Below are 19,502 nucleotides of genomic sequence, written 5' to 3' on the forward strand. Positions count from 1 at the left end.
GAACATTAAGATATAAACATGGTCTCATAACTTTGTGTCCAGGTCCATTGGGTTTTTTGACTGGAGACTGAATTCTAATAGAGTACCCAGACCTCTACTAGGGTAGTCAATATGTTTTAGAAGTACAATTTGATGGTTTACAAAGTCCTGAGTTGTTACTTTAGCTTATCAAATCTATTCACTCCTGTTTTTGGGGACTGATTTAAAAAGTGACAATATGAATTTTTAGATAAGTATAGTTACAGATGCCATTATTTCAAGGCATCTGGGGAAAAAAACTGAAGCAAGATTTTAAAATATTGGCTCAATCTAATGGTAGCCATGACATCACACATTTGTTTTTAGACTAAAAGGCCGTGTGGAAGATGAAACGTCCTGGGATGTTTGTTGGTCCCTGCAGCAAAGTGCCTGTTGGGACTCAAAACCAGAAACCAGTGAAGCTGTAAATGTGTCAGTTTTTGTTTCACTTTACAGTGGACTGGAACTGAATCGTACTCGTATACCACATTAAAACCTACATGCAAAAAATTAAACTGAATGATGTTGAATAAAATAAAATGGGGCTGCATTTTAAATTGCTCTTCATTAACTGTAGTATATAATATTTCAACATTGATTGATGCATAAGGAAGGAAGCATCAGTGTAACTTCTAGATGTAAACCCACATGTCAGGTGTGGGCCAATCACATGCAGGTAAAAATGTCTGTTTAACACTGTTCCTTCAGAGGTTCGAAGAACGTTACTGTGTGCGTGGCATTTCACAGACGAAAGCTTCCAAAACATTGCCCAGTTTGAGGCCGGATATGCACAGCATTTGAAACTGAAGGACGATGCTATTCCTAGTTTGTTTGGACCGTTTGGAGCAGGGGAAGATTCGGGTACACAACCTGTAAGTTTGCATTGTTATTTGTGTATTTATCAAACAAGGTATCTACCGCGACTGTTTAAATGTGTAAACGTGTTTCGGACTGCTAAGCCATTGACACAGTGCTAACTGGGCTAACTAAGTTGCTAGCGTTTCCATATATCAACTCCAATATCAGCAGATGGCCTTACATACATGTATCTCATAGCAAGAGAATGTCTGAATTCACACACGAAATACTCATAGACAGTATACTCCGGGTGATTTACCGTACGGTCAGTCGCGAAACGTAATTACATTATAGCTGGCGTTCCTAGCGTGTATGCTACCGAGCTAAACAACGGAGCTAGACATGAGTTTGCTCGGGAAAACATTGTTGTTATGCCAGCTACAATGAATGTAGCAGACTACCCGTATAAGATTGCAATTGTAAACATGTTCTTGATAGCCTAATATGAACCACTATCTGTTGTTCATAGTATAGTATAGTATAGTATAGTATAGTAGCCTATAGCATATTACACTGAACAACTAGCAAACGTAGGTTAGCATATTAGCTGGCAAGCTAACTGTGTTGATTAGATAGATACACAGTCCTACCACAACTACTACTAACGAATCTAAAACAACTACGTTTCTCTAATATTTTGTGATTTGCATTTGATTTCGTCCAGCCAGATCAGGAAACTCCAGGCGTATCTGGCGGACAACACACACACGGGATGACCCACTCTGATGCCTCGTCCTAAAAAGCCCCGGCAGCCGCTTACAAAGCTTCGATAGGCAAGATGCCGAAAACGCCTATAAGGGGAGGAATGGATGATATGCAGTGTATATATGTATATTTACGCATGTTCATTTTGTACATTTCTAAAAATAAAGTTTGATGGAAATACTTAGTAGGCCTATCCTTTCTTCCCTGAATGATTTGCTCCTATAACATATCATTCATATATAGCAAACCATGATTTGATTTCTCATCAAACAGTTATTACAGGTAAAAATAACTTACTCTTCTATAACAACAGTTGTAGGTACAGTTCGGTTAGTTAGTGTATAAAATATACGGCTGTACCGAGGCCATTATAAGACTGTTGTTCCGCTGAGAGCGAGCCGAAAAAAGCACTGTTAGACATGGGCGGAGCCTCTCTGGTGGTTGACTAATCAGAACAGAGTGGCCAAGCTGACCAATCGGAGCACACTAGGCTCACGGGGGGGGGGGGGGGGGGCAAGAGCTCCAACGAGCCGTTTAGTGGAGAGAGTGAATACTGCAGAATACACATACTTTACAGACATGCTGTATGCGAAACCAATGTGAGTTTGGAAAATTGCACAGTATAAATCTATTTTAGTATACCTCAACAATGGAATTATGATCAGTGGAAATGGCCATGACACCTCTCCTTTAAGTGCTTTGACAAAAAATCCATTTCATCTGTGGAAGCCGTAATACTGTAAAAAGTAGGGATGTCCCGATCACCTTTTTTTGCTCCCGATCCGATTCCGATCATTTGATTTTGACAATCTGCCGATACCGATTTTTTCCCGATCCGATCTTTATGCAATGCATTAAGAGAAAAAAAAGGTAACAGATAACGACTGGTCATCCAACGCGATGAATTCAGCTATCTTGGCTGTTATTTTGTTGGCCTTTTCACTGTTCTGGGGCAGTTTCTCTTTCCTTTTAAAAGTCTCTGAAAGTGTCGGTTGTTTCAGTGCCGTTACCTGAGTGGCCGCTGTGTACTCGTCGTGTTGTTGTTGGTGTTTGTATTAGATTGGTCGTGTTGAACGTAGCTCTGTTCTTTCCACCACGCGGAACCTCCGCCTTGCAAACATTGCATCTGGCTGTTACACTGCCTTCGCTTTCAATTTTATAATACTTCCAAACTCCTGACATTTTCTCTGTCCCGACTCCCGAGGCACCAGCTGAACGTAGCCTCTTGTTAGCTTACTGCTACTATTAGACACTGCGCCCTGCCCACTCTGTTGCCAGATTTGAGAGAAATAAGCAACCAGGTCTATGAAAACAAGCCCAAAAGAAGCAACACATACATGATGTTGTGTAATTTTAAACCAAAACTAAGGCCTCAGGATGACTTTAAGATGTGAACATGGTCATTTTTGTTTTGTAACATTAAATAAAATTATTAAAAAAAATTATTAAAAAAAAAAAAAAAAAAAAAAAAAAATCCGATCCCCGATTTTTTTCTCCCGATTCCGATCTTTTGAAAATCACGTGATCGGCTCCGATCCCCGATCACGTGATCGGATCGGGACATCTCTAGTAAAAAGCACGACCAATCATTTTAGCCGGCCCGGCTAAAATAACTGGATGGCCTACCTGCCTGTCAGCCTTTCATCTGTGCACAAACTTATCTCGTGCCCTCATTGGTCATGTGCGCGTTCGTGTGTGTTGGAGGAGGGGCTCTATAAGGAAGTGGCAGATTTTCTCCGGTTGTGTATTTTCAAATTCTAGCGATCTCGAGCCGGTTTCTCAAACTTACCTACCCTACCTTTAAGTGGTAGTTTTGATTTGTTGTGTTTTCAGAAGTGTCCCTGATTTTAGTTATTTTTTATTCTCTAGACATCTAAGGACTCTGTGATCTACTCAAACAAGCTGATAATCTTACTAGTGAAGTAAACAGATATGGTTCTAAACTGTATTGAAGTAAACATGTATTATTTTGAATTGTATTTTAGTGAACATGTATTGTTTGAACTGTTTTAAGTAATCACATGTATACATATTGTATTCTCACTTACAACTCACTAACCCAGAGATCCTGTTACACACACATACACCTCCTCCCACCAGCACACACACACATATTCTTTTCAAGGTTCTTTCTGGGCATCATTATATCTGTGCACAATGTTTGGTTGTCTGGGAAAGAATAGTTTGTGTGAAATATGCCATGGGAAAGTAAGGGAGTGAATATCGGTGCAGAGATAAGATTGACTCTGCCGTTGTGAACTTCCGAATCTCAGAAGAAAACATACTTTTTCTCAGAGCTCTGATTCGCTGTGTTGGACCCGACCAGAAGTGAATCCAACCAGTAAAAACACCTGGGGGAGTGAGCAGCTCACACAGCTCCTCCACACGGACTCTCTGATTCGCTTCGGAGTAAAATGGGAAGGAAGAAGTCAACACATCTCCGCCCCAAAATATGAATATGAATACTGTTGTTTATGCATGTAAAATGCTTCCTGTTTGCTGACTGGCTGGTCCCGATACCTGTATCGCACAGCAGTAGAAACCTGAAGTCCGGAGTACTCTGTAAAACTTGTATACGTGTTTTGTTTCTTACCAGTAAAATCAGATTATTGTTATAACCTTTAATTCCGGTGTTTTGAATTCCTTTCTTTATTAACTAGAACCAGCCTCATCTAACGAACGGCGGGTAGCGGAGGGGGGGGGCTTTAAAGCCACCACCAAGGTGTTTGCTACAACAAATGGTGACCTGCGACGTGATGAGTGCTGATCTCTAGAAAGGAACACCGACAGCCAGCGGACGGAATTCAGTCCAGGGGAGGACACCGAGATACCGTTGACAACTACACCAAGCGCACGATATACAAAAGGTGAGCAGACACCTGTTTTGACTATCAAAAATCTGTGATTGATTATACTACAACATTTTAGAGTTGTCAGCGGCGTTCTCAGTGTTCTTAGTCACGGTAGGAAATACAATACATATTCTAGTTGGGAAAGTGCTTAGAGTCAGGTAGAGCATTCCTGTACCTAAGGCACAAAGTGTTTGTAAGAGGCGGGTAGTGCCTTAACTCACTAGAGAAAGACTGCAAGTACGTAAAAAAACAGATGGGTTAAAATCCCCGTAAGTCAAGTAAAGATTGATTAATACGGTTGGCTTGTTAGTGCTTTAATGAAGACTACGAGGGCGTAAAAAACAGATGGGTTAAAGTCCCCGTAAATCAAGTACAGACTATGCGGTTGTCTCGTAGATGAAAGGTTGTTATAAAGAACTTCCTATTGAATAACAATCGAATGGGCAATCCCTCTTTGAAAATTGCTAGAATTGTTATATTGTGGGTGATACGAGAGGAGAGAGACGCGACCTCCAACTAACCATTTGGAACGACCGAATCTCATCACAACTCTTGCTGTGGGGTTAATCAGGCTCATTAAACGTGACGATAAAGAGATTTTGTTGACTGGGTTCCGACTCCTTGCCTGAAGCCGCAATCGCCGTAAGGGGGTTGTAGAAGCTTGCTTCAGGAAGTCACGCTATCTGTTGAAATATACATCGCACAATAAAAATCTGCCTGACTGTATGGGGATAAAATGTGTGTAAAACTGCAAACATAATTTAAGAACACCACTCTGTACACAGTACATACTTAGAAAAGAAGTAGTACACGGAGATAGAATTCATATAGTACGAAGTCTGTATAAGGGAATAAACTCTGTGTGATTTTTTAAGTCAAATCTGTGTAATAATTGAGAGAAAAGCATAGATAGGAAAGTTGTGTGGGCGAGTGTGCGGAGCTCCACCAGAGAGGGGAAGCTCATTCGTGGTCAGCTGCTGCCCTCTGGTGGCGAACAGGGTGTGTAACAATATTTGACAAGAATTGTCCAGTATATTAAATAAATACAAACAAACACATATCAACATAGTCAGATAATATAAACGAGGTCAATCATGGAAGGAGATTTTGAAAAAAATGATTAGCGTTCCAATTTCCGGAAGCTTCCGCGAGCAACTGGTCAGGTGCTACCATCTGGTGGCCAATAGGGTGTGGCACAAAACAAACAGAGACTAATGGTAAATTAAGATTTGGCTCCATCTGCTGGACATATGATATATAAGTAATAATAATATATAATATATAACTGATATATAAGGCTCGATATTTCTGAAAATGAGAACACCGTTAACGGCATTCTATTTCAGAAAAAGGGGGGATGTAGATCAGGCAATATGTATGTGAGATTATTACGTTTTTAAGAGAAATTGATAAATTTAAAATAATCTAGTTTTGGTTCTTTTTTGTTTTGTTTTGTTTTGTTTGTTTCTTTTTTGTTCGGTTTTGTTTTATTTCTTTTGTTTATTGTTTTCTGCATAGTCTTTTGTCCACACTCCAGTCTAGTTGGTGGCGGTAATGCACCTACAAGTTGGTTTGCCAACCCCCAATAAACACTAAAGAAGTAGAAGAGATGAGTTCAAAACCATATTTCCAGCAACTTAAGGGCTTGGTATGAGACTTCTCCACACAGGTTGCTGATGCCAAAGGGGGACCCGAGAAACACGAGGCCAACACAGCAGAGTTCGTCTGGCTGAGAGTCATCAGGCCTAAGTGACTCAACCCCAGGTTTTCCGGCCCCTACCGAGTGACCCAAAGGACCTCCCATGCCGTCCGCCTAGAAGGAAAGGGAGACAACTGGTACCACTGGAGCCAGTGTGCGGTCGGGAAAACACCTGCGAGGACCCTAGACGACATCAGGACAGATCTGGCCCTCGTCAAGGAAGTCGACCCAGGAGGTGCCATCAGCGGACCGGAGGAGGAGGATCGGGACATCTCTCCAGCATCGACCCGGAAGCCGCCATCAGCGGGCTGGAGGAGGAGGATCGGGACATCTCTCCAGCATCGACCCGGAAGCCGCCATCAGCGGGCCGGAGGAGGAGGATCGGGACATCTCTCCAGCATCGACCCGGAAGCCGCCATCAGCGGGCCGGAGGAGGAGGATCGGGACATCTCTCCAGCATCGACCCAGAAGCCGCCATCAGCGGGCCGGAGGAGGAGAATCCAGAAGACATCTCTCTAGCAGGCAGCCCAGAAGCCGCCGTCATCGGGCTGGGGGGACAAATACACGGCAAACCAAGACGGCACAGGGAACTCCACTTCCCGCTGAAACAGGTTGATATAGCCGGTGTGGAACTTTGTTTTAACAATCCATTTTTTGAGGAACTCTGAACTTTGTTTTTATATCCCATTGTTTAAGGGATTTGCATATTTTTTGCCCATTGTTTAAGGGATTTGTTTATTTTTATTCTACAGAACTATGTGTTAAAGGTTCCAGGAAATGTTGAAGGGTTCTTTTGGGGCAGACTACTGACATATGTGGGGACCCACATTTACCATTAAAAACCTATCGCTTAAAATCAATCACTAACCAAGTTGGGAGTAACTCCTGTTTTACTTTCCAAATAGGCCCTTTTATCATTACTCAACATCTGGACGAGGGTAGATGTCTATTTAAATACTCCTCGTACTCAAGAGGGTTTTGGCATATCTGGGTCTCAATCTCCCTCAGGGGGCACGTTTTGTATTCTGGGAAACCAAGGTACGATCGCATTGACCATTGGTAATATACGGTTTAAAGATACCAGAAGAATTGGAGCTAACAGCATAATTATGTACGGGCACTGGAGAATGGTAGCAGGCCTGGGCCTCCTACTTACCATTATGGTAACGATAATTTTCATTGTTTGTAAAACTAATGATGTTCTTTCTCCAACTCTCGCCCCAGAGGAAGAGATAGTAAGGACCAAAAGAGGGACTAGAGTAGCGAGCCTTATGTCCCCAAAAAGAACCTTCACTCTCCAAGAAGGTAGCGACGGAATAGTGGACATAGATCTGTGCGCAATCGCCCCATGTTCCAACTCTGACAAATCATACTCAGGTCTCGCTAAATATGTCTGCCTCACCCCAACAGTCTTCTAATTTCTGTGGCTACTTTTATTGCCATTTTAGTGACATGTGGTTGTTGTTGTGTGCCTTGTATCCGCTCATTGTCTGTTAGACTCATCAGTTCCACCATTGAGGGAAAAGCTGCCCCTTCCCCTTCGTACCAAATGCCCTTGTTGGCTTATGCATCGGAGGGGGAAGAGTACGATGACTCAGCCGACAAGGACGAACTTTTTTAAACATATTTTAGTCTCCCTCCACTGTCATAAGAAGTTGTTGTAGTGGACTGTTCCTACAGGTTTAAAGTGCTCTAAATCCCAGCTTCTGATGGATTTATATAAATGTTGGGACAGACACAGTAGAAAAGAATGACAATGGTTATGTTTCAAATGCTATATGTTGATCTCGTGAGGTGAGATCAAAAGAGGGATTGAAGTAAACAGATATGGTTCTAAACTGTATTGAAGTAAACATGTATTATTTTGAATTGTATTTTAGTGAACATGTATTGTTTGAACTGTTTTAAGTAATCACATGTATACATATTGTATTCTCACTTACAACTCACTGACCCAGAGATCCTGTTACACACACATACACCTCCTCCCACCAGCACACACACACATATTCTTTTCAAGGTTCTTTCTGGGCATCATTATATTTGTGCACAATGTTTGGTTGTCTGGGAAAGAATAGTTTGTGTGAAATATTCCATGGGAAAGTAAGGGAGTGAATATTGGTGCAGAGATAAGATTGACTCTGCCGTTGTGAACTTCCGAATCTCAGAAGAAAACATACTTTTTCTCAGAGCTCTGATTCGCTGTGTTGGACCCGACCAGAAGTGAATCCAACCAGTAAAAACACCTGGGGGAGTGAGCAGCTCACACAGCTCCTCCCCACGGCCTCTCTGATTCGCTTCGGAGTAAAATGGGAAGGAAGAAGTCAACACATCTCCGCCCCAAAATATGAATATGAATACTGTTGTTTATGCATGTAAAATGCTTCTTGTTTGCTGACTGGCTGGTCCCGATACCTGTATCGCACAGCAGTAGAAACCTGAAGTCCGGAGTACTCTGTAAAACTTGTATACGTGTTTTGTTTCTTACCAGTAAAATCAGATTATTGTTATAACCTTTAATTCCGGTGTTTTGAATTCCTTTCTTTATTAAATAGAACCAACCTCATCTAACGAACGGCGCGTAGCGGAGGGGGGGGGCTTTAAAGCCACCACCAAGGTGTTTGCTACAACACTAGCTGCCGGGCAACATGGCATTAAAAGAACGACCCATGCTGTTATTCCTGTTTCCTGTCACTATAAGAGGTGATATGTTTTTATTGTGTTGTGCAGAGAATCTTTTTTGTGACTTCTTCTTCTCGACTGACTTTGTTACCTTTCCGGGACAGGACAAAGTTTGATGGCAGTCACTCGCAGCAGCAGCCCCTCTCTCTTCCTGCTGTGTATTCAACAGGTGCTTTCTCTCTAAAGCTGATGACCGGTATGTGAGACCTATTCAGTGTTTCATTGAAGGTTTTTTTTTAAGTGTGCATGTAGTATGTGGTGGATGAAGTAGTCACACGCTTTACCTCAAGGACCAGCGTGTAGGATATAGTGGCATCGAGCAGTGATGTTGCAGATTTTAACAGAAAACCCCTCCCCTCTCAATTTCCAGGCATGTTGGAGAACTGGAGTTTTTTTTAAATATATCATTTATGTATCTTTTTAAAGGAATCGCCCACTAAAGACAATGTGTACATTAATTCCTTACGTTGAATTCTCAAATAAAACATAAACAGTGTAGTATTTTTTTTTTAGTAGACTACACTACTGGATAAATGGGTCTTTGATTTTCCTGCACAAGTTTTGTAAGACATTGTCAATGGATGTTTTGCTTTTCTTAAATGCGACCACCATTTTAATTAGAAAAATTAATTACGGTAAGTGACACTTGTGTTTAATTGTAGAGGACTGGACAGGAGAGACGCTCACCAGTGTCTTCTACACTGGAGACCTCCTGCCCCTCGAGGCCTCTTACAGCAGTCCTGATGCGGGACACAGACGCCTGTTTATCGACGGCTGTGTCGCCGCTTTGTCTCCTGACCCGAGATCAGTCCCCAGATACTACTTTATCGAAAACCATGGGTAAGAGAAGCTCAGAATACAGTATGATACTGATAATTGGCTCTTAAATTGCATTCAAATTTAATTTGTTTCGTCAGGTGCTTCAATGATGCCAAAGAGGACGGATCAAATGCACTTGTCAATCCCAGAACAAGATCTTCTTCTCTTCAGCTGCAGCTCGATGCCTTCCTGTTTCCCCAGGACACAAGGAACTCAGTGAGCCACTTCTATAACCTGAATGATTTTGTCATGTTTGGAAATGCTTCGAAGTTGTATAATGACATTTCTTTGGTCTCTCTTAAACAGCGTCCAGTAGTTTCTGGAGTCTCTTGTTCTCCTCTTTGGAAAGAGACAGCTCCTCCTCGTACTCTGCTATCGTTTTTTCAAACAAAGCAAATATATCTTCAGCAGCAGCAGTGAGTCGCTGCTTCTTCAACAACAGCAGCATTTGAACTTATTAGATTTGTATCACTTGCCAGCTGAAAGCGACCTCTGAAATGCGGAAGAGCAGCCCCGTCAACAAGGCCTGCAATTATATAAATTCAAGGTACTTTTATTACTTATTTTGTGAATTGTTGCTCCTTACTGTAATATTGCAAAAGGTTTGTCAGTGTATCATTTACAAAGGCTCATCATGTTAACAATTCTTTATAAGCTAAAACTGGTTCAAATTGTTGCTATTAATATTTCTTGCTACTTAAAGTGGACCTATCATGCTATATTTAAATGATATATTGTAGGGCCATACCTATATAAGGTATATTTATACGTTTCTGTTTTCAAAATACCAAACAGATCATGCATTTTAGCCATGCCTCATTTCGCTCTATTTGCTGTTCTCCAGCACTGTTTTTGCAGGGGGCTGATTCTGTGAGCTGCAGCTGACCACGCCCCCCTGCAGGAGAGGGGAGCTGTGCTCTGATGAAGTCAGAAGAGGGGGAGAAAAATAGACCTCCGTCCTCCGTGTTTTATTATATTATTATAGGCCTATAGAGTCGTTATTCATTTGTTTTAAAGCTCAATAAATAACAAAGAAGACCTTTGACCGGCACTTTTCTAATTTTGTCCGGAAGATTTAAACTTTAACGGACATCTTGACCTGCGAAAGAAACTGAAACTGAAACTCTGCCGCATGGTCCCCTCGTTCCTTGGACGAGGCGGAGAGGTGGGTGTTTGTCATCTGCTGGTGGACTAACCGGAGAGAATTACAGTGCTTGCCTCGACGGGGAGGGATTGCATTGAATTAAAGCAGCGAGAGCAAACGCTTGCCTCGGGGAGAGAGAAAAAAAGCCACAGCGGAGAATAAACAGAAGGGTAACCATGCGCGGGAAGTCTTCTTCGCTGCTTTTGTGGCAGACTACAGCGCCACTTACAGGCCTGGCATATGTACTACAGCGTCTCCAGCGCTTTCGAGTGGCCGGCCGTGGCCCAACCCCACATTCCCCTGATAGGTGGAGAGTTGGCCCAATAGCCGTAGCGCCACTTTCCTGACGTCAGTAAAGTGTTCAAATCTGGATCAGTTTTTATCAGATCCGTTGCAGCCCCTTTTTTAGAGATTTGGGTATGGAGGAAAATAGAGAGGGTTGTGTTTTCTGACACTTGGTGAGTTCCCTGGAACACCGGGGACACATATTCATGTATAAAAGACGTACAAAAGTGCATTTTGCATGATAGGTCCTCTTTAAGTAATCAAGTTACTTAATTAAGGAAACATATATTTGTAATGAGGTCTAACGTTTGCTGTAAATATAAGTGTAAATACTTTCTAAAATGAATTTTCCATGCTGTCTCTGTACAGCCAGATCAATGTAACAGCGATGCTTACCTCAGCATTTGGACTGAAACAGTACACATGTGAGAGGAATGTGCTAAATGTAAGCTTTAAGAATATTTTATAATGTTGACGCTGCCCATGGAGTATATGTATACAAATAAATGGCTATTATTTCAACATTGGATTTGGGTGTAAATGCCCTCAACTCAAAGCTAAAGGAAAACAATGATTAATTCTGTATACTAATCATCAGATGGATAAATGTCGATGGCAGTGATGATGTGTGTCGATGTTGCGACGATACATGCTCCAGCAACTCTCCCACCGGTCAAACAAACCTCGGAAGTCTGATCCCTGAAGGTAAACTGTAAATCCTACAGTTGTATAACTTTCATAATCTGTGATCTGTCTGTGAAAACTGTCCCAACTAAATATGATTTGACTCTCACTTTCATTTTTATTCATGTTTCAGATTTGGTGGCATGTGAAACTGTTACTCTGGGCCCTTTGATGGTTTTGCCATACAAATAGGCGAAGCATAACAATCCAGACACGTATCAGTGTTTGAAAGAGGAAAATAAAATGTGAATTTCTCTTGCCTTCAAAAAGCTGAATGAAAATAAGAATGCATGCCAAGCTCGTCTTCATGGCCTTTTCAGTTATGAACTCACTAATAAATACTAAAGCTGACTCACATTGTACTCTTTCCTTCAGTCTTTGTGAGGTTTTGTGGACAGCCTCACTTTATTTATTGTTCTTCACCTCTGAGCAGGAAGGGGAAATCAAAGCAAGAACAGCCGTTGAAACGCTGCAGTTGGTTTTGCACACACTGATGTTTAACTGAATTTGAAATAAAACTCAGGATGTTATGCATCAGACTTTAAAACTTGTATCTACTGGATTAACACCACTAATGTGTACAGTTACGCAAACAAACCCTTCTCAAAAAGTTGTTCTCAGTATTTGTTAGAAATATAAACATTTCTCCCCACGAAGTACTTTATATATAACACTTTTTTATAGTATCCTAGTAAGTCTTCTTATAGCGATCCTGTTATTGATATTATCAAGTGAGAAAAGAAGATATGATATCACTTTCATGATGTATCACCGGATATGTCTGGTGTCTGCAAGATGAGTGTGAAAGTGCAGGTCAGGAGGAGAGTCATCAGCAGCAAAGGGGTGGATATATATTAGAAGTTATTGTCCTGTAAACATGTACGCCGGCACAGTCCGATTCAGAAGCTCTCATAAATAATAATAAATATATATTTTTAAAGCTTTTTTTTTTTTCAAAAAAAGTGCTATTCACATACAAGACAATACAATGTGTCCAAATATAAAGGAGATAATAATAGGAAAGAGTGAAAGAGGTTAGGTCAATAACCCTTGATAAGAATGGGTTCGCCCGATATGTCAGTGGTTAGAGCTGGCAGCCCATATGCAGTCACCGCTGCCTAGTAAACCAGTTTGAATCCCGAACCAGCCGAACATTTCTGTCCTCCCCTCTGTCTCCCCCTTTCATCTCTAACATCTCCAATAACGGCCCTCTGGACCAAAAATAACTAAAAAGTATGACCGGAAAAAACAAAATTGATCAATCTAAAATGAAATATTTAGGCAACAGTACAGGGTGAACCTCTGAAATGGATAATTAAGATTATAGTTTTGAACTTTATATGTTGTAAGTCATTTTAAATTAGTTGGGATGATTTTAAGTATTTGGAGGCATTTTCAATACTTTCTTAGTTTGAACTGCATGGATTGATTTTTACATGACATGTCTTATGTTTCAAACATATACTGTAGATCAAATTGTATTTATGTGAAAACGCCCTCTCTCTCAATCAGCCTCATGTCTTGAGTTCAGAGTGTGCAGCCAATTAAGCTGATGGGTGTCTGATTGGACGCAGGTGTGCTGCTCTGATGAGGATAATGATCGGCGAGAGTTTAAAAAGCTCCACCGCTCACACTGAACCATACTGTGAGTCAGTCAGGAAGACAGAGAGCAGCCGACCAGTTTCCTGCCATCAGTTTCACTTATGGAGGCCTTTCATTTTCAGGTTGTCCTCCTTGTAGGACTCTGTGTTAGCTCCTCTTTTGCTTTCCCGCCCACACACGATGCTTCATTCCAGAGCCTTGCGAACACAGGCAGGTCAGAACTCGGGCAGCAGAAGTCTCCGGCTGAGGAACCGCAGCAGGTGAATACCATCAGAGTGACCTGTCATCCAGACTCTTTGGAGATTGTTATCAAAGCCGACATGTTTGCGGTTGGAGTTCCTGTTGATGGAGACGAGATACGCCTTGGAGTAGAGAACAACAACCAGTACTGCAGAGCTACAGCGTCTTCAGCAGATGAGTACAGTATCAGTGTTGGACTTGTGGAGTGCGGCACCAGACACTGGGTAACTTTTTAAATATATTTCATTTCAAATATGATTCATTATAGCTTCTAGTTTTAAACACGTCTACTCTCCACAGGTAACTGAGGACTCTCTGATCTACACAAACCTCCTCATATACTCTCCTGAGGCTTCTCCATATGGTGTTGTTCGAATGGAGGAGGCTGTAATTCCACTTGAATGTCATTACGAAAGGTTTTAGTTTTTAAAGCTCACATTGTAAAAATCTTTTTATGATGTCTGTCTTTTTTTTTTAAATGCATGTTTTCTGTTTCTTAGGAAGTACAGTTTGTCCAGTTCTTCACTCATGCCTACCTGGATCCCCTTCATGTCGACCCAGGCTGCAGTGGAAATGTTTGAGTTTAACTTGAGAATCATGACAAGTGGGTTTTGGTAATTTTCTCATGTTATGAGTTGTCATGTCTCTATTTGCACTTAGTACTTTTTTCTGTCCGTGTGCAGGTGACTGGCAGTACAAAAGAAGCTCTCATGTGTTTCATCTCGGTGAGCCCATCAGCATCGAGGCCTCGGTCAGACTTGGGCATCACATGGGGCTCCGAGTGTTTGTGAGCAGCTGCGTGGCTACACTGAGCCCTGACATGCACTCCAGCCCCAGGCATGCCTTCATTGAAAATGGGTAAGGCTGCAAATTGCTAAATGGCAAAAAGGAAAGTCTTTTTCTGACCCTAGAGGGAGCTGTTTAATGTGTAAGGCTCTTCAAGTGGTTTAATTCAGACACGAGCAATGCTGACTCGAGTGACCGGTTAATAAAAGATCAGTCCTTTAGTGGCGTCTTCAAGTTAGCCATTAGCTAAGGCTAGCTGCAGTTTGCTTTTAATCTTTGGTATTCTAGTTCTTCCTTTCTGTACCACTATTGGCAAATGCACAGGTCAGATTTGTGCAGTTTTGACTCTAAATAACTACTTCCAGAACTTGCCTATATGACTAGAAATGTTAGTGGTGCATTGTGGGTAATGTAGACTCTGGTTATAGTAGTCAATGAGTGCTAATTTAGTGTTGCTCTTTTTGTTTTTCCTCATAGGTGCTTTGTTGACTCTCAGCTTCCAGGCTCAAGGTCTCAATTCTTAGCCAGGACACAGGATGACAAGCTCCACATGTCCATTGATGCCTTCAGATTTTTTAATGAAGACAGAGGGGAGGTGAGGCTCTATTCAATTGCCTTAAACATGATTGTGTGTGCATGTTTCCTAACACCTGCTTTTCTCATAGCTCTACATCACATGTCACCTGAATGCTGTGGCAATAAATAACGCAGATGCACCAAACAAGGCGTGCACTTTTGTGAATGGAAGGCAAGTGAGATCCAGCCTAAAATATTTCAAATTACACACAAAAAACAAAGTATTGATGCTGAATGTTTTTTTTTTATTCATCAGATGGAGGTCCGCTGATGGTAATGACTACTTATGTGGGCAATGCAAAAGACCAATTGGAGTTGAGCAAACTCCCAGTAAGCCCAGCAGCCCGAGCAAGTTTAGGCCTCGAGGGTTTGTGAAGCCAGAAGAGCGTGAACCCCTCTGGAGGAGCGGACTGAAGACCAGTACAGGTGGGGAGCTTGGAGAAACTTGTATGATGAATATTGGCTGCAGATGTCGTCTTAATGATTAATTGTTTGTGACGCATGTTTTTGCATAGGTTTTAGACGTGATGATGGCTGGGTAACTGAATTAACATGCATTGTGCTGGTTTGTGTTAGTGTGGGAACATCAGGCCAGAGTGGGTCCGATGATGGTCTTGCCAACCAAGCAGAAAAGCCGGCCCATACCTGCAGAGGAGCGTTCTTCCATTCTTGATCAAATCGGCAGATCTACAATGTAGGGCAGCCAGTGGAGGAGTGGAATAAACGGAGTTGGTAAGTCAATACCGGTATTGAATTATTCTCTGTTCATTTGAAGCCTTTAACAATCTCTAAATTGAGATTAAAATGGCCCATAATGAAATCTTAATGTTAAATTGTTTTTCTGTCAAAGATCAGTGGAAAGGACGGCTTCCTGATTCATCATCGACCCAAAACCAGGTGGACTTTCTGATTTTAGCTTCTGAGCAGAATGAAGACACAAGTGGAACTGAAAAAGGTAAAATGTGAATAGTCTTAACCCTTTTTTTAAATGACACTCCACAATGCACCTTTTACATTAACACATTTATTCTGCAACTACAGATGAAGATGCTGAGGAAGTTCCTGAACTTCTAGAAGAAACCTCTCCTGAGGCCCACCTGCAGTTGAAGGCAGTAGTGCTGAACAGTACCGACACAGCGGCGCTCGATGAAGTCTTCCAAACTGCTGCGGTTAATGTGGCTGTGCCCCCACTGTCCAACACCACTGCAACAGAATCTGACCTTTCTGAAACAATGGACTCAAAGAGATAATAAATGATTCAAATTTTTATTTGTTTGCTTTTTAATGTTGCAATACACAAGGAAAACTGATGACCTGCTCACAGCTAAAAACAATTAACAATTGTTTCCTAATTAGCCAAAGTATTCCATATAACGGTAAACATTTAGGGGGGGACCCAAAATTGCAATTTGACATCCATGTTCCATGTCTATTCTTGTGCTTGTCTGCTGCTAAAAATGGTACTACAACATGGCATTTATTTTCTGGGGTGTCATTTGCTTTAGTTGTAACAGCTGTATAAAGGTGATGTATTGGAGGTCAGCCAGTTTATATTTGAACTTCAGTTGCTGCAACAAAGCCTTTGTACAGGAGTAGCCCCTTTTTTTTGAAAGGGGAGTTACCATGGGGGCCCTGGCAATATAATGACCTGAACATTAAGATATAAACATGGTCTCATAACTTTGTGTCCAGGCCCATTGGGTTTTTTGACTGGAGACTGAATTCTAATAGAGTACCCAGACCTCTACTAGGGTAGTCAATATGTTTTAGAAGTACAATTTGATGGTTTACAAAGTCCTGAGTTGTTACTTTAGCTTATCAAATCTATTCACTCCTGTTTTTGGGGACTGATTTAAAAAGTGACGATATGAATTTTTAGATAAGTATAGTTACAGATGCCATTATTTCAAGGCATCTGGGGAAAAAAAACTGAAGCAAGATTTTAAAATATTGGCTCAATCTAATGGTAGCCATGACATCACACATTTGTTTTTAGACTAAAAGGCCGTGTGGAAGATGAAACGTCCTGGGATGTTTGTTGGTCCCTGCAGCAAAGTGCCTGTTGGGACTCAAAACCAGAAACCAGTGAAGCTGTAAATGTGTCAGTTTTTGTTTCACTTTACAGTGGACTGGAACTGAATCGTACTCGTATACCACATTAAAACCTACATGCAAAAAATTAAACTGAATGATGTTGAATAAAATAAAATGGGGCTGCATTTTAAATTGCTCTTCATTAACTGTAGTATATAATATTTCAACATTGATTGATGCATAAGGAAGGAAGCATCAGTGTAACTTCTAGATGTAAACCCACATGTCAGGTGTGGGCCAATCACATGCAGGTAAAAATGTCTGTTTAACACTGTTCCTTCAGAGGTTCGAAGAACGTTACTGTGTGCGTGGCATTTCACAGACGAAAGCTTCCAAAACATTGCCCAGTTTGAGGCCGGATATGCACAGCATTTGAAACTGAAGGACGATGCTATTCCTAGTTTGTTTGGACCGTTTGGAGCAGGGGAAGATTCGGGTACACAACCTGTAAGTTTGCATTGTTATTTGTGTATTTATCAAACAAGGTATCTACCGCGACTGTTTAAATGTGTAAACGTGTTTCGGACTGCTAAGCCATTGACACAGTGCTAACTGGGCTAACTAAGTTGCTAGCGTTTCCATATATCAACTCCAATATCAGCAGATGGCCTTACATACATGTATCTCATAGCAAGAGAATGTCTGAATTCACACACGAAATACTCATAGACAGTATACTCCGGGTGATTTACCGTACGGTCAGTCGCGAAACGTAATTACATTATAGCTGGCGTTCCTAGCGTGTATGCTACCGAGCTAAACAACGGAGCTAGACATGAGTTTGCTCGGGAAAACATTGTTGTTATGCCAGCTACAATGAATGTAGCAGACTACCCGTATAAGATTGCAATTGTAAACATGTTCTTGATAGCCTAATATGAACCACTATCTGTTGTTCATAGTATAGTATAGTATAGTATAGTATAGTAGCCTATAGCATATTACACTGAACAACTAGCAAACGTAGGTTAGCATATTAGCTGGCAAGCTAACTGTGTTGATTAGATAGATACACAGTCCTACCACAACTACTACTAACGAATCTAAAACAACTACGTTTCTCTAATATTTTGTGATTTGCATTTGATTTCGTCCAGCCAGATCAGGAAACTCCAGGCGTATCTGGCGGACAACACACACACGGGATGACCCACTCTGATGCCTCGTCCTAAAAAGCCCCGGCAGCCGCTTACAAAGCTGCGATAGGCAAGATGCCGAAAACGCCTATAAGGGGAGGAATGGATGATATGCAGTGTATATATGTATATTTACGCATGTTCATTTTGTACATTTCTAAAAATAAAGTTTGATGGAAATACTTAGTAGGCCTATCCTTTCTTCCCTGAATGATTTGCTCCTATAACATATCATTCATATATAGCAAACCATGATTTGATTTCTCATCAAACAGTTATTACAGGTAAAAATAACTTACTCTTCTATAACAACAGTTGTAGGTACAGTTCGGTTAGTTAGTGTATAAAATATACGGCTGTACCGAGGCCATTATAAGACTGTTGTTCCGCTGAGAGCGAGCCGAAAAAAGCACTGTTAGACATGGGCGGAGCCTCTCTGGTGGTTGACTAATCAGAACAGAGTGGCCAAGCTGACCAATCGGAGCACACTAGGCTCACAGGGGGGGGGGGGGGGCAAGAGCTCCAACGAGCCGTTTAGTGGAGAGAGTGAATACTGCAGAATACACATACTTTACAGAGATGCTGTATGCGAAACCAATGTGAGTTTGGAAAATTGCACAGTATAAATCTATTTTAGTATACCTCAACAATGGAATTATGATCAGTGGAAATGGCCATGACACCTCTCCTTTAAGTGCTTTGACAAAAAATCCATTTCATCTGTGGAAGCCGTAATACTGTAAAAAGTAGGGATGTCCCGATCACCTTTTTTTGCTCCCGATCCGATTCCGATCATTTGATTTTGACAATCTGCCGATACCGATTTTTTCCCGATCCGATCTTTATGCAATGCATTAAGAGAAAAAAAAGGTAACAGATAACGACTGGTCATCCAACGCGATGAATTCAGCTATCTTGGCTGTTATTTTGTTGGCCTTTTCACTGTTCTGGGGCAGTTTCTCTTTCCTTTTAAAAGTCTCTGAAAGTGTCGGTTGTTTCAGTGCCGTTACCTGAGTGGCCGCTGTGTACTCGTCGTGTTGTTGTTGGTGTTTGTATTAGATTGGTCGTGTTGAACGTAGCTCTGTTCTTTCCACCACGCGGAACCTCCGCCTTGCAAACATTGCATCTGGCTGTTACACTGCCTTCGCTTTCAATTTTATAATACTTCCAAACTCCTGACATTTTCTCTGTCCCGACTCCCGAGGCACCAGCTGAACGTAGCCTCTTGTTAGCTTACTGCTACTATTAGACACTGCGCCCTGCCCACTCTGTTGCCAGATTTGAGAGAAATAAGCAACCAGGTCTATGAAAACAAGCCCAAA

At 41.5% G+C, this 19,502-nt stretch overlaps 1 protein-coding gene and 1 pseudogene across 1 annotated transcript; both read left to right on the forward strand.

Annotated features, from left to right (window-relative positions):
* Positions 1 to 666: 666 nt before the first annotated feature.
* LOC117493440 (zona pellucida sperm-binding protein 3-like) lies at positions 667 to 11,955 on the forward strand. The gene is made up of 8 exons (XM_034143994.1): positions 667 to 694; positions 8,718 to 8,835; positions 8,919 to 9,010; positions 9,477 to 9,654; positions 9,732 to 9,849; positions 11,432 to 11,487; positions 11,661 to 11,767; positions 11,880 to 11,955. The coding sequence occupies exons 1-8, from the start codon at positions 667 to 669 to the stop codon at positions 11,936 to 11,938; spliced, it is 756 nt and encodes a 251-aa protein (XP_033999885.1). The 3' UTR covers positions 11,939 to 11,955.
* A 1,435-nt stretch (positions 11,956 to 13,390) lies between these two features.
* On the forward strand, positions 13,391 to 16,217 carry LOC117493145 (annotated as a pseudogene).
* Positions 16,218 to 19,502: the final 3,285 nt, after the last annotated feature.

The sequence above is a fragment of the Trematomus bernacchii genome, unplaced genomic scaffold (assembly GCF_902827165.1).
Source record: "Trematomus bernacchii unplaced genomic scaffold, fTreBer1.1, whole genome shotgun sequence".
Lineage (NCBI taxonomy): Eukaryota > Metazoa > Chordata > Actinopteri > Perciformes > Nototheniidae > Trematomus > Trematomus bernacchii.